The 16,088-nt window shown below is 44.4% G+C and overlaps 1 protein-coding gene across 3 annotated transcripts in view; it reads left to right on the top strand.

Moving 5' to 3' along the window:
- The window catches only part of CMTM8 (CKLF like MARVEL transmembrane domain containing 8), an 82,394-nt gene extending 71,222 nt beyond the window's left edge, over positions 1 to 11,172 (top strand). For all 3 annotated transcript variants that reach the window (XM_037525691.1, XM_054692936.1, XM_054692932.1), the window contains 3 exons: positions 6,497 to 6,670; positions 9,116 to 9,232; positions 10,764 to 11,172. In XM_037525691.1, the coding sequence (XP_037381588.1) occupies positions 6,497 to 6,670; positions 9,116 to 9,232; positions 10,764 to 10,847 (375 nt within the window). In that variant the 3' untranslated portion in view covers positions 10,848 to 11,172. The remainder of the gene's footprint in view (positions 1 to 6,496; positions 6,671 to 9,115; positions 9,233 to 10,763) is intronic.
- Positions 11,173 to 16,088: the final 4,916 nt, after the last annotated feature.

Consider the following 16,088-nt stretch of genomic DNA (forward strand, 5'->3'; position numbering starts at 1 on the left):
CATGGCGCGCAGACCTCTCCTGCCGCCCGCTGCTCCCCTCAGCAGTGTACTTCGGTCCTTCTGCCTGCTCTGCTCCCCGCTCTGGCTCTGGTGAATTCTCTCACCCTCCCAGTGCTTGTATGTATGTATGTATCAATCAATCAATCAATAAATCCTTAAAAAAAAAAAAAGAAAGGGCTAAATTTTGAATAAGCATTTGAAAGATGCTCTACCATTACCAATAATCAGCAAAATGCAAGCTAAAGTAGGAATACCATACTCCTGTGATTCTTAATGGGTAGTCCACAGACCAACAGCATCTGTATAATCTGGGAACCTCTTAAAAATGCCAAACCAAAGCCATAATAAACCCTTGAAATCTGACTGCAAAACTGAGACAACCAGGGGAGAGGAAGTGGGGGAGGAGAAGGCCCAGTGGAAATGTGGTGAGACACTTGTGGTGGGTGGGACGTGAAAGCATACATTTGTAGAGGTTTGAACCCATGTGTCACAAGCCCTTCAGGTGATGCTGGGTCCTGTTTGCGGAAACATGTAGCCAGGAGAATGGGTGAACTACATTTAATGTTATGGATGAATCTCAGTGTTGAGGGAAAGAAGCTGAATAGAAGAGGATATACCATAGGATTCTGTTTTATGAAGTTTGAAAACAAACAACTAATTAAGGGTGATGGGAAAAGAGAGCTATTACCCCTGGAGAGGGAAAAGTAACTGGAAGCAAGGATGGCACTTATGGGTACTGGTTATGTTCTGTTTGTTGATGTGAGTGCTGATTACACTGGTTTGCTCAGTGTCAGAAAACTCATCGAGATGTCACTTAGGATTCGTCCGCTTTTCTGTGTGCTTTGTTTCAATAAAGCAATGAAAGGCAAAATAGGAGGTCTGGTTTTTCTGATTAGATTTTTATCATTTAAATATGTGAATTAAGTCTGGTGAGGTTGAAAAGGAAGAACATATATACACTAAAGTCAGGGTCGGTGATTTTTTTTTTAAGATTTATTTATTTATGCATGCAAGAACTGGGGTAGAGGCCAGAGGTAGGGGGGGGGGGTTGGGGGCGTGGGGGCAGGGAATGAGAGGACTAGCCAGAGACAGAGTGGGGAGCAGAACAGGCAGACTGACTGAGCAGGCAGGCAGACTGAGGGGCTCAGCAGGCAGGACAGGAGAGTTCTGCTGCGCCATGTGTGTCAGCTCCCTGGCTGAGGATTGAACTCATGCTGCAGTGGCTGCCGATAGTTTCATAGTGCTGAGACTTTAACCCCTGCACCACCAGGGAGGCCCAAGGGTAAGTGATTTTTTTTTGATGGGTTTTAATTAGCCACATGACAGTACCTTGAAAACTAAAAATATCCCATCTGTTTTAGGAATCTATCCAGGAATTCAGATATGCAAAGGGATGTTTGTGTGTGTGAGTGTGTATAAATTAGTAATGTTCTCAATGTAATTTGCATAAATGAAAAGGAAACAAAACTAGTTATTCAGTAAAGGACTGGTTACATGAACTATGGAAACTGGGCTTAAAGATTGGCCAGACCTACAGTGGTATAGAAGGAGGTCCTCCATGGTGTTGGTGACTGAACAAAGCAAATTGTGGGCACTGTGAAGAGTCAGTCATGTTTGTTAGAGAGAAGGAAAAAGGCCTATGGGTAATAGTTTTAAATACAAGGGAAAGAAGTTATAGGGTAGATATAAAATGGATACATGTTGGTTTCTCTTGAGAATATACAGATGTTGGATGGGGAGTGTCATTTCTTTGAATATCTTATATGTACTCTATAGTCTCCTGGTGTTTTTTTTTTTTTTAATATACCTGCATTTATCACTCTCAAAAAATTTTAAAGTCTAGGAGTTATCATTCAAAAAACTCAACCTAAAAAAAAAAAACAAAAAACCTGCTTATCAGTGAAAACACAAACAGTATTTTTGTAGCCATTTACAGTCTAAGCAAATAAAGATCTAGAGTTGGTCTTAAACAATGTACAGAGGGGGGCAACAAGGGAGGGAAAACAGCAGTTGAATGCCATTTTTCTAGATTGATTTTCATCAGTATCAGTTACAGTGAGAGACAAAGGGTTTGCTTCACTTTCCTAGGAAATTCACTTACGAAGAAAGATGCTTTTCTTGATAGGGACATTTTTTGGGCTGTGTTAGCTGGTGAGGTCATGGGTCAAGTATTTGAGCTCTGAGAGATGGCTCAGTTAGCAGCATTGCCCCGGTGTGCAAAGATAACAACTGCAGGCATACTAGACAAAGTGCCTCAGACAGGGGCCCCTGTTTGCATTCATCACAAAAACCATTTTCTCATTCAGAGCCAAGAGCTGTTAACTGAGCCTTTTTATATGAACACAAGCTGGTGCTGGAGGCTCTTAAATCCTTGCACCCCCTGGAGAGACACCCTAACCCCATTAGCCAAGTCTCTTCAGTGTGTGCCATGTGGACACAAAGGGCTGTTCTGATGCTTTCCGTTTGAACCAAGATGTCCAAGATTTTGTATGAGACCCTGTCGTGCTAGATTATGTCTGTTACCAGTATGACTGAGCCAATGGAATGCACACTGCACCTGCATAGATTACCTGTCACCTGTGATGAATTTGCATCCCAAAAACCCATTAATGTGAGGCTTGGTGCTTTCTGGAATTTTACCACTGTTTGTACATCTTCACTTTTGATCAGTTCTGTTACATGCCACACATGTAGACACAAAAATACATCTCCATTCAGCATTTCTTTGGAATTCATTCACATTAGCGAACAGATAAATGAATGTCAACGACCAGCTGTAAAGAGGGCAAAAAACAACATTTCAGGGCCTCCCCGGTGGCACAGCGGTTGAGCGCTGGGTTGCAATGGTGCCCGCGGCCTCTACTGCACCGGTTCGATCCCCGGCTGCTCCCCGGCCACCAGAGGAGGGTCCCACATGGCGCGCAGACCTCTCCTGCCGCCCGCTGCTCCCCTCAGCAGTGTACTTCGGTCCTTCTGCCTGCTCTGCTCCCTGCTCTGGCTCTGGTGAATTCTCTCACCCTCCCCCGCTTCTGACTGTACCCAGTGCATGTATAAACAAAACAAACAAACAAATAAATAAATAAAACATGCCTCTATTAAAAAAAAGAAAAAAAAAACAAACCAACATTTCAAGTCTGTCCGCTGCTCCCAGCACCGGCATCCAAACTGCAGAGGTGGGCTTGTCTCCGCCGTTCACACTGTCCCTTGGAGTGTGGAAGGACATCGTGTCAAGAAGAATAACTACTACGACTTCCAGGGCTTTGTCAAAACCTGAGATGTGAGGCCTTCTGGCCAGATAGCTGCGATTCCATCTTTTTGGAATATTCATTGGCTCCGGGGGTTGCAGCTTCTGTAAATGTGCTGTGGCTGAACCAAGACAGAAAGCACACACAGATTTCTACAGAAATGTCTCATTCCGTGAAGGATTTCGAGGAGATGAGGAAGGCTGGTACCTTATAGAGTGCAAAGTGATCATGAAACAAAGGATCTCTTTGCCATGTCTCCCATGGAAGTTTCTCACTGACCTGAGTTCCAGAACTAGGAAACATGAATTCTTGGGCTAAAGAATAGTTTCTCTTGGTAAATGAACAAATAGTGTAGAACAGTGGGGGAAAAATGTACCTTGGACACCAGTTCAACCCTGAGGGCTGAAAGCGCTCCAGTAAGTCTCTCTTCTTAAGGAGCGCCCCTCTCCTGCAGCCTCCGCTTCCAGGCCCTGCCTGGGAGTTGCCAGCTGCCTCGCACGGGCAGGCTGAAAACTGAGCTCATGGACTTTTGTTCAGTCAACCTGTGCCTATTCCATCTGAAAAAAACATACCCTGATCTACTTCTTAAATCTTTTCTAAGACCTGGGGAGTGGGGGGGCCATTTCACTTGATCCTTTTCCTCCTCCCCTGTATCTAATCTGTTAAAGTCCCGTCAGCCACTCACTTCGTAATATTCACTGCCACCGTATTGGTCTTTGAATGCATCATCTTCTCCGCTTGGAATATGGCAGCGGTCTCCGAATGTGTCTCCTCATACCCAGCCTTCCCCCTCCACGTGTCATTCACCCCATGTCCATTCCCTCTCTGCAGCCCAAGTGCTCTTGGGAAGAGCACTTCCACACTCCAAGGGACAGTGTGAACGGCGGAGACAAGCCCACCTCTGTCACAGTTTGGATGCCGGTGCTGGGAGCAGCGGACAGATTTGAAATGTTGTTTTTTACCCTCTTTACAGCTGGTCGTTGACATTCATCTATCTATTTGCTAATGTGAATGAATTCCAAAGAAATGCTGAATGGAGATGTATTTTTGTGTTTACATGTGTGGCATGTAACAGAATTGATAAAAGCGAAGATGTACAGGGCCTCCCTGGTGGCGCAGGGGGTTAAGCACAGCACTGTGAGGCAGTCCTCAGCCTCTGCAGCACGAGTTCTATCCCTGGCTGGCCAGAGAGCAACCCACATGGCAAGGCAGGCCCCTACTGCTTCACCCACTGCTTCCCTCAGCAGTGTGTTTCAGTCAGTCTGTCTGTTCTGTCTGTTCCCCACTCTGTCTCTGGAGGGTCCTCTCACCCCCAGCTTCTCTGGCCTGTGCCCCAGCTCTTGTATGCATAAATAAATAAATCTTTAAAAAAAAAAAAAAGTGAAGATGTACAAACAAAAATTCCAGAAAGCACCAAGCCTCACATTAAGCTCTTGCTTAAAGTCTTGCTTAAAACCTTCCCACCACCCATAGGATAAAGTGCACAATCCTTAGACCTCCTGATCTCTCCGAATCTGACCCTCCCCAACTTTCACATCAATGTCCTAACTTACTTCACTTTCTTGCTGGTTTTAGAAGGCAAAAAGCCCATTCCTGTCCGCCCCCTATTGCCCATGCTGTACTCTGTGGGGAATCTTGCTTTCCACTCTGAAGCGTTAGTTCTTACTCAGTCTTCAGGCTGCTCTTCAGCATCACCTGCCTTCCCTGATACTTCCCAGTATCAGGTTACCTCTCCCCATTATGGACTCTTTCACACCTTTTATTTTCCTTCACAGCATTTTTCACAATTGTGATTATTCAAATATGCATAACCCCCATACCCATAAAAAAATCTTTTTTTTTTAAATATTTATTTATTTATTTATACAAGCACGGGAACCGTCAGAAGCATGGGAGGGTGAGAGAATTCACCAGAGCCAGAGAGGGGAGCAGAACAGGCAGACTAACAAAGCACACTGCTGAGGGGAGCAGCAGATGCGGCAGGAGAGGTCTACGCAGCAGGAGAGGTCTGCGCGCCATGTGGGGCCCTCGCTGGTGGCTGGGGATCGAACCAGTGCTGCAGAGGCTGCAGGCAGCTTCGCAGCCCAGCACTCAACCGCTGCACCACCGGGGAGGCCCACCCATAGACTTTTAAGTTGTATATGAGCAGGGTCTCAGAGTCTGGATAACAGCACCCTGTTATAGGTGCTCAAGTGTTAAACAAATGAGTGATCTTAGCTTTGTCGTTAGAATTATTTTAGCATTTTGTGCCATTATACCACAAAGAAACTAAAACAGAAATGAAATTTGTCCGAGTCTTGCAGCCAGAACTGGCTCCAGACTCCTGATGCTGTCTCCTGGGGTTATGATTTTAGATACTTTCTCATGGTTTAGGAATAAACTCCTCCTGATCCCTGGAATGTGCTAGAATGTGTGATGCATACTTTGTTCCTGTCTTTTTTTGTTCAGGACTAAAGATGTCCACAAGTTAGATGTTCCTTGTTTCCTAATGAAGTTTCTCCTTCAGTTAGTGGATGACAATGATTTGACTTTGGGTTTGGTTTTGCTCACCAGTAGGGGCAAAGACTTGGATGACTGTTGCTGGAATAAATGCACGACTTGTGTTAAAGCACCAAGCGCCCATACCTGGACTGCCTCCTGTGCTTCTCCCTTCTGAAAGCTCTCTCAAGCCACTAGATAGTTGCCTTCTGCAAGGAGGGCGGCTGTGGTGGGGGCAGGGGGAATCCCCACAGGTTTAGCCCTTGAGAGCTAAACTCTCAGGACCACACTGAATGGACACACAGTCTTCTTCCCTTGACAAGTGTCAACCTAGGAGCAAAATCCAGCCATGCACATGTGCGGTTTTAACCCTTGTGGTATATTAAACTCCTAACAATACTAACATTTAAATATCAAGGTTATCATATCCGAACTTGAATTTCTGTGTTCTCCTGGGGGAGAAAAAAAAAAGGAAGATCTGGCAAAACCAACCCCTGACAACTGGCTGGACCTGGGCAGAGACGATTCTCCTTAAAACAAGGCATAGTTTTTCCTTGTTTGCCATGATCTCTACCTGGCCTGCTGTGTTCATTTATTTTATCTTTCTGGGATTTTTATGCATGGAGTTTGCAATCCTTATTATATTTGTAAGTTGCGGAAGGGTATATATTCATGAAAGATGTAATTGACACATTTATTCTCTGTCCCCACTTCCTTCTTTATTTTTCTTCTTTCCCTTTCCTTTCCCATCCCTCTGCCTCTACCTTTTTCAGGTGCTGGGACTGCTGGTATGGACACTTATCGCTGGAACTGAGTACTTCCGGGTCCCTGCATTTGGCTGGGTCATGTTTGTAGCTGTGTTTTACTGGGTCCTCACTGTCTTCTTTCTCATCATCTACATAACAATGACCTACACCAGGATTCCCCAGGTGCCCTGGACAACGGTGGTAAGGAAACCAGGGTGTTCTTTTTATCTGTTGCCCACTGGTGGGGTGGAAGTCAGTCCTCTTCTAGTCAATTCAAGATTGTCTTTCTGCCAACAAGGCAGGAGACAAAGCCTTGGAGAAACCAACACAGTAGATAATCTAACATTATACAATTGCCTCGCAGGTGTCTTACACCTGAGTATGACACTGGGCATGTTGGAAGATCCAGAAATTCCTTATAGGCAAAATAGCAAACCAATTCTCAGAAGACACTGAATTCTTAGCTCACTTTTTTAATTATATAGACTCTTATTTTATTAGTTCCCTGTAAACAGTGTCACCCGGAAACAGGTACATCAGGGCCCCGGCCTCTGCAGATCTAAAACACTGCTGGGACCATGACCTTAACCGTCTCTACACACCAGAGTTCTTTGATGCTGAGATGCACAGTGTGTGCAAAGAGAATGAAAAATGAAAACTCCTGTTGGGATGAATCAGTGTCCTCACCTGCGGAAGCAAGAGCCTTCAGGGCGTCTTGCTCATGTCCTCTCTGGCTTCTTCATCTACACGCTGCGTAGATGAGTCCCGGGGCCTGTGTCGGGGCCACCGTGGCCAGATGCAGCTCTCTTTGAATTCACTCTCATTCATCCAGATCCCCTTGAATAGGGATGTGGACACATATGGGTGCCCCAAAAAGCATGTTCAAGATGTTTATTACAGCAGCGTTTGTAATGTTGGAAAAACAAGGGACATCAAAATGCCATCAACCAAAGGTACTAGTGACAAGCAATAAGGTCAGTCAACTTGGACTGACCCATAGAGATACCCTGGGTGTATTTTAAATGAAAAAAAAAAAATCAAGTTACACAACTATATAGCTCCATTTCTATAAAAGTGAGTGTTTGCTTGTACTCTAAGAGAAAGGGGTCCAGGTAGAAAGGGAGATACTGACTTTTTATTCCAGATTGTTCTGTTCAGAGTGGATATTGCTAGGTTATCTTGAACACACATTTTTTTTTTAGCATTTTAATGTTTCAAAAGTAGTATGTAGCCAGTTTATTAAAGGCAAGTTTAATCCCCATCTGTATAAAAGAAAAATAAGTTTAACCCCCACCCGTAAAATTATACATAATGAAAACTAAAGTCTCCCACTCCCTAGAAGTAACTGCATGTAACTAACTGCTCCTGCAGTTTAAAAAATGGTGGGAGATCCTTAACTTTGCAGATAGAAAATGTACAAAATTCTAAGGAAATGTGCAATTTTTTTAAAAGTAAGGCTTTAAGAACTGTCCCGCTGTATTCCTGGACAAAAAGCCAACAGATCAATTTAAAACTACAGCCAACAAGCAAAAGGAATCATCTGAAAACCATGACTGCTTGGAGACGCATTTCTCAAGCAGATGAGCAGCCCAGGCAGCCTGAAACCGGGGGCCTGCCCTTATCTTAAAGCGTCATTGTTATAACCCGGGAACCGTGGGAGCAGAGTGGTGGAGGTGGTAGCAAGGATACACAGCCCAGCTCAGAATGCTGGGACCTGCATCCAGAAAGCTCTGTATGCCATTTTTCTTTCTCTCAGAGGAAAGAAAGCTTCCTCCCCTCTGCTCTCTGACTTACTGAGGGAGAGATGTTAGGCCTCAGGAGGCCCACTTACCACCACTCCTGCCCACTTCAGCCTCACCCCACCTCACCCCTCACTCTAGTTCAAGTCAAACTGAGCTTTGTGTGTCTTCAGAGTACGGCTTTCTAAACTGTATTTTTTCCCCTTTTGTTTGCTTGTCTCCATAAAGACAAGGGTGGGTGATAGCTAAAGAGAAACTCTCACAGAGGGGAAAAAAAAACAACCTAAGAGTTTAAATGTAATGGAAAACCAAATACCTATTTAGATTTGTATATCTCTCTTCTCCAAGAATAGGAAAAAATAAGGTGAGGTCAAGGATGAGATTAGTTTCCAGAGAGCTCTATTAATAGGGATAATCTTTTGATTTTTAAGATCTTGTTGCCAGGACTGAGGAGCTCATTTAAACACTGCCCTGCTTGGCGCCGGGGGTTGGAACATCAGAGGGGCCTGCTTGGGGACCAGCTCTCCCAGCTCTGAGCCTGGGACTCGCTGGTGTTCCTGCTGCGGGGGTTTGGGCAGGGCAGCTTCTGCTGCCTACCTCCTCAGCCAGCAGGTCAGCAGGCTGAAATCTGGATGACTGAAGGATCAAGAGCAAACTGAGGAACAAAGTGGCTAAAGGGGAAGCCTGCAGCCTGAGGGTCTTGGGGGTTCAGAAGAAGGGTGTCTGTGTCTGACCTGGCTTACAACCTTCCCTCCCTGAGGCACTAAAGAGCTGCTGGCTCATCCTCCCTCCCCCAAGTGTCCACATGGGCCCCTTACCACTCCCAGGTGCAGTTTTGGCCCCTTCTGAGCCCTTGGGTCCCTGATTTTCCTGTGCCCTCTAAACACTCCACCCCTCTGTGTCCCAGGGCCTGTGCTTTAATGGCAGTGCTTTCGCCTTATACCTCTCAGCCGCTGTCGTGGATGCATCTTCCGTCTCCCTAGAGGGTGACAGCCACAACTTCAATAGCTGGGCAGCCTCATCAGTAAGTAAGCCCCCTCATCCCTCCCTGGTGCCCCCTCATCCCTCCCTCAGGAAGGGGGCAAAGTTGCCTGCAGGAGAAAAGCACCACCTGCAGTAGTGACGCATCAGCAATTAACTTCTTGGTTTGAAAGTATCAAAAATTGGTGGGGCCTCCTGGTGGCCTGAAGTGCAGAGAGGTTGAAAGACTCTCAATGAAAGCCAAGTGATTGGAACAGAGTGAATATTTGAGGGAGAATAAATGTTTCGAGGCTTTCTAAGAATAATTCTGCAGCCTACAGCTTAAGTGGGGAGAGAATTGCAGAAAGTGACCACATCAGGATTCTATTTGGTTTTCACAAAGCAGAAACGAGAATGCTGGAAGAATTTATATATACCAACAGCGGTCCTTTCCAGGGACTGTGACTGGATGATGTTGCTTTTGTACTGTTTGCATTTTTTAACTGTAACTTCGTATCGTTTCTCTGAAAATTTTTTTAAAGATTTATTTATTTATGCGTACAAGAACTGGGGTGCATGCCAGAGGTAGGGGAGTGAGAGGATTCACCAGAGACACAGTGGGGAACAGAACAGGCAGACTGTCTGAAATACACTGCTGAGGGGAGCAGCGGGTGAGACAGGAGAGGTCTGCTGCACCTTGTGGGTCACCTCCTTGGCTGGGGATCGAACTCATGGTGTAGTGGCTGCGGATAGCTTCATAGTGCTGAGACTTAACCCCTTGTGCCACCAGGGAGGCCCCTGTTTCTCTGATTTTTTTAAAGTCTCTCCAAGATTAGCCTTATATTTCATCCACAGCAGAAAAGGTGATTGATAATATGTGGACGTTGGCTATATACTTTTTTTTTTTTTAAAGAAAACAATGTGTTTTTTTTTTGCTTTTCTTTTTAAAGAAAACAATGTTTTTGTTTTTGTTTTTGTTTTTTGCTTTTCTTTTTTTTTTAAAGAAAACAATTTTTTTTTTTTTTTGGGCTATATACTTTTACTTAATATTTGAAAATATCTGAAGGTAGAAGGCCTAAGTACACACAAGGTGGAAAAACACAAGCTTTGGCAGCACTGGGCTCCAGTTCACACAAGAATCCAGGGAGACTGGGTGGCAGCTGCCCCTAAAGTGAGACCTGCATATTCCTACACACCACACAACATGTGGTTTGATAGCTTCCTCCCGCCCACTCAACTCTTAACATTAGCTGAGCCTGTGGCATGTTCTTGTTCTTGACTATACTATACTTGTTCTTGACATACTGAATTGGAAAAAAGAACACATGCTTTTCTCAGGGGTACCACCATATTCATTCTTACTGAATGCCTTGAACAAAAACTACAGGCTTTCCAATTACACACACACACACACACACACAACATGGCCAGAAGTTATTTCAGGAGAAAGGTAATTGAACCAATAAAGCATTTTAGATGAAAAAGCCTGCAGTCTAGGGATGCCGGGAATGCATGATCAGTGGAGGTGAAATGATAACTTTTGCTAATTAGAATGTACCCTAAACCCTGTTTCTTTTATGCTTTATTTTCTCCAGTTCTTCGCCTTCTTGGTCACCATCTGCTACGCTGGAAACACATATTTCAGTTTTATAGCTTGGAGATCCAGGACCATACAGTGACTTGCCATTTTGAGAGTTAAAAGGAGGAGAAAAAACAGGACAAATACTACTGTAAAGACAGTTGTAGGTATAATGTATATTTCTAGAAAATTGTATTTAACTAATGCTTTATATACTTAGTTAAATTCGCTCAGTGGTTTGTTACAATTAAAATGGATACTCATTTGCAAAGTGCAGTAGCTTATGAACTCTTAAATATCTTGTTGATGTCTTATTTTCTTAGACCATGTATACATAGGTGAATTGCTAATATTAAGAATGTGTCAAGTTTGTAAACCTAACTTTTACAATGCCAGATTCTTTTTTGATTAAATGTTTCAAAATCTCAGGGTAGCATGGTGTCTGATTTAAAAAGGAGACCTGCTAATCCCCAGGCCGGGTATGGTGGAGAGATGGCCATCCTCAGGGCTGCCCAGGCACAGGATTGCCAGGAGACACGGTCCACAGCCAGCAGGCCAGTGTGGTAGGAGAGACCCAGCTCTCCCAGTCTGGGACCATCTTGGCCCAGAAGGAACCTCATGAGCCACTGGCCCTGGAGCAGGGGATGAGCCCACCCTAGTGGTGCTGCTGAGTGCAGTAACTGCACTTAAGTAGTAAGTACATAACCGCTAAGAGGACCAGTACTTGCATGCACTTTCAGATCACCTTGCTGCCCAGATGGTACGTGCATTGTGCTTTGGGGAGAAGACTAGATGAAAAGGCCTCAAATCTTTGCAGGAAAAAAGAAGAAAAATTCCTTCTACCCTTGTAGGTGCTTTGGCTACTCTAAAAATTGAAACAGCATCAGAAAGAACACACACAAGAGGGAAACACATTTAAGCTTCATAGGTGCAGGAGCCCCATAATGACGTAAGGGCTCCCTGAGAGTCAGGCTTCCTGAGTTAGGGACAAGAGGACCTCAAAAAGGCAGATGATCACTTACAGGCACATGTCTAGTGGACAAATGTCGGCCATTGTGCCATGCAGAGGCAAAAGGACAGAGAGAGGAATTGAACAAACAGGCCTGGCTCAGTCCCCTCAGGCTACCACGTTTAGCTCATCCTTTGTATCACCAGTTAATTCTGGTGATAGAGGGCCTGAGGCGGATGAGAGGAAGGTGAAGAACAGCATTCCTGCCTCTGCTGGGTCCTGATTGCCTCCAGCTCCAGGCAATCCATATACCAAAGTGGCATATTTGGAGGGCAATCTGTTCTACACCCCCCCCCCACATCACCAATGTCCACCACTGGTATTATTAGATATTATCAGGTGCTGAGGAGAACCCCAGGCCGCAAAGCACATGTGCACCAAGAGGAAGTGTGTCAAGGCTGGACAATCTAGCTGGATCACTAGTGTATCTTGGGTGATTTTTCAACACGAGCTGCTTTTGAAAAACAAAAAACCACAGAAACATTTGTGTAGTTGATCACCATGAGGAGTTTCAGCTGTCACTCTGGGCTGAGACCCCCGGGACCTCTGCCTTGTGGTCTTGCTGAGTGGAACTCTTTCTTTCAGTCATTGTTGGTTTATGTGGGTCTCCCTGTTGGTCTAACCCTAATTACTTATCTGAGTACTTTTTGCTCCTATGTAGGAGAGTCGGGAATTCTTCAGTGTCTGACCACCTCCACTGACTTCTTCAGTGTCTGACCACCACAGACCTTTGAAAGAAACCATGAGCAATTATTCTTGGGTTGTAGAATAAGTCCAAAGAGGTAGCAGGGAGGAGGCACCAAAAATGAGAGGGGGTATAGGGCAGGTGTGTTTGGGGTGGGGGGGTCATCGGGGCACAGTAGGCCTGAATGTTGAGCTTTAGCGACGCAGACCTGCAGGCGATGAGGCTGAAATCTTGGAGCTGCATCCCCCAGTATCACCGGAATAGCCTCCGACTCCCTGATTCTGCAAGAAGGAACTAGTCAGAGTTCCTGTGCTCTGCTTCTCTGTCCATCTCTCCCTCTCCCACTCACAGAAACATACTCATCCTCTGTGTGGTCTGTGGGTTTTTCAATTACTTTGCATTGCACTCAAGTCTCCATAAAAGGAAAAATAACCCCAATAACCTGTAGAGGTCTGTTTCTAGAAAGTCATAAAGAAAGAAGCTTGCTTGTGTTTTTCTGCTCCATCTCTTGAATTCATTCTCTCTCTCTCCCTCTCTCTCCCTCCTCCTCCCTCCCCCCCTCGCTGTTTTTGTGTAATTTCTGTAATAATGGGTACATTTATAAAAACTAATTTCTGGAGTAAAAAGTTCCATGAACCATGTTGAAAGTCTCCAAACAGAATACAGTCTTTCTGGACCTGCGACCACCATGAGCTCGGCTTCCAGAGAACAGTGACGTGTTTGTGTCCCTGCATGGATGGACACTTTCTGTCTGTATTTGTGGTTTTTCAGGAGCATGACCCTTGTGTTGCCCTGAGAGTTCACACCCCCCTCCCCCGAAAGAAAAGCATTTATTTTTAACTGAAAGGAAAATATTTCCTCTTTTGAATACTGAGAGACTTTGTTCATGAATGATTTTTAAGTGTGGGCCTTTAGACAACAAAATGATTATTCCAAGGAAGCTGTAAGTTTTGAACTGGCTTTGCTTTAATTTTTCTAAGAAGAAAAAATGAAACGCCACATGCTATACAGTCAGTATCACAAGGAGAATAGAATTCTGGGGTTTGGAAAATATTATTCCAGAGATAGTATACAGTGTGTTTGCCTTCTTCTCTGCCATCTGTGCCCACCATCTGCCTTCACCTCTCAGCCATTCCAAAGCCACCCCATCCTTTTTAATGAGCTGGGTGGGTTTTTAATTTGAGGTATTTACCACTCATGGCAAATCAAATGCTTTAGGCTGTCTCACCATTACTATTTCCAGTGCTCAGCCCCCAAAGATAAATATTTAGCCAATATTTGAAAACTGCGAGAAAATCTAGAGAAATGGATGTTTAATATCATTTATTTTTATACACTTTTAAAATTGTTGCCTTCCTAAGAAAACGCCTCCAGGCTATCAACACACAAAAGATTTTAAGTATATAAAATATCTCTTTGTAGAGCAGAGATCATTTAAAATGCTAACTGAAGATGCAGCCCTGGGTCGAAAATCAATTTAAAGTTTGCATTTTCATCCCCTAGAAAATTATTATTTTAATTGAAAATACAAATTTTCACAGAAAAAATCATCTGGGCTTACGAGACTAGAGGAGGGCACACACATGCACTGAAAAAATGGCAATCTCAGAAGCACTTAACTCCACCTTGGAGACATGTTCTGGCAAAGTTCTGCTGCCAACTTGAATTGTAAGCAGCAGTGAAGGAAGCTGAGGTAACCTCCAGCTGACCTAGACTAGTAGGAACGATGAGCATACAGCTTGTGTTAGGGAGTAAGTTCCTGTAGGTGTTGTGGGGGGAAGGGGAGAAAGGTTTGGAGGAAAGAGCTCAGCAAAATAGAGATGAAGACTTTTCAGAAATTAGGAAGGTGAGTAGCAAGAAAGTTGTTGACTGAGGAGATACTCCATCTGGAAGGTATGTTTTGAGAAAACTTTGTTGTAAATGGCAGATTTTTTTCCCCCAGAATATGCAAAACAATCCAGTATATAGCAGACCTTGTCACTGCCTCCCCAACATCCCTTCTCCCTCCTCTTGCTTATATAACTACCATCATTTTTACTCAGTGTGCACATCATCCACCTACAGCCCAGCTACTTCTGGAGCAGCCGACGCTAGGTGTGCGACTCCAGGTGTGGAGCAGGTGACTGGGCCTAAACTAAACATCCTCCGCTGCCGCCCAGGTCACAGTGATGGGTTCAGAAACCAGCATGTGCTGCAGGGCTCGCTGGGAGTTCTGGGACAGGAGCTCTCAGGAAATACGTAGGCAGGAAGTCGTTAAATATTTTGCGACCCCCAGGGGTAGCGAGGCTAGGATAGAGGAAACTCTGGAAGCGCAAAGAAAGAAATTTCGTTGTGATTACATCACTGAGCAACTGAATCAATTCAACCCTGAATGCTATCAAATCTGGACATTGCTATTAAATGAGCAGTTATACCAACTTCACTTAAACTAATTTCTGTTGGTTGCAGCAGTACATGTCCTAACTAGTGCATGGCCATCCTGCAAATGGCTTTCAAGCAAAAGTATAAAATCTCCGTTCTGATTTACTTTCAAATAGCAAGGGCCATAAAGGCTGTAAGAGAATGGCAGTAATGTGCTCGCTTCGGCAGCACATATACTAAAATTGGAGAATGGCAGTAATGATGGGTTACATCAACTTTAGCACCAGGGCTATTTAGCAGTAGAAGGTTAGAAAAAGGAAACTTTAAGGGTACTCAAGCAAGTGGCTCAGTCCTTCCAGAGGCTTTTGTTTAAGGATTGATGATAGCATGGGAAGATCTTAGAGAAACTGCAGAGAGGATGGTACTCAAAGGCATTTCCATGACCTGTTTTCATTACAATAGAAAAGTCGTATAGAAAGGAGGGAACTCATACAATTTGGCCTCCAACAATTTTAACTTATGAGAGCTCTATCTGATCTCTCAAATAGTCACTCTTAAGAAGTGGCTTCCGGGCCTCCCTGGTGGTGCAAGGAGTAAGACATAATCTACAAAGCTATCCACAGTCATTGCATGAGTTCAGTCCCCCGACTAGGGAGCTACCCACATGGCGCAGCAGACCTCTCCTGACTTGCCAGCTGCTCCCCTCAGCCATGTATTTCAGTCAATCTGCCTGTTCTGTTCCCCACTCTGTCTCTGGTGAATCCTCTCAGCCCGCACACCTCTGGCCTGTACCCCAGTTCTTACATGAATAAATAAATAAATCTTAAGAAAAAAAAAAGTAGCTTCCCTCTCTGGAAGTTGGTTATTAGTGCCAAAGAACATTGACCATATAAATGTGAAGATCAGGGCCTCCCTGGTGGCGCAAGGATTAGAAGACAAAGATGAGGCAAACCAATAAAACCCAATGAAAAAACTGGATCTGCCTAAATTCCTAAATGTAGGAGAAAAGCTAAATAATTAAATCAATTGAATGAGTCGTTAGAAAGTAACCAACCCGCCCCCTCCCAATTTTGTTCAGATTCTGAATTGGTTAGCACCATCATGAATGGCTTAACTTTGTGTTTTTAACAGACACATTTCTCAAGCTGTGCTAACCTGTAGGTGCTAGATTAGTTATTAAATTGAAGATCAATTGTTAAAGAGCTGTCTTTCTAAAAATATATGATGGAGGGCCTCCCCTGGTGGCGCAGCGGTTGAGGGCTGGGTTGCGAGGCTGCCGCAGCCTC

Source organism: Talpa occidentalis, unplaced genomic scaffold, assembly GCF_014898055.3.
Source record: "Talpa occidentalis isolate TD23 unplaced genomic scaffold, MPIMG_talOcc4v2.1 talOcc4.10, whole genome shotgun sequence".
Taxonomy (NCBI): Eukaryota; Metazoa; Chordata; class Mammalia; order Eulipotyphla; family Talpidae; genus Talpa; species Talpa occidentalis.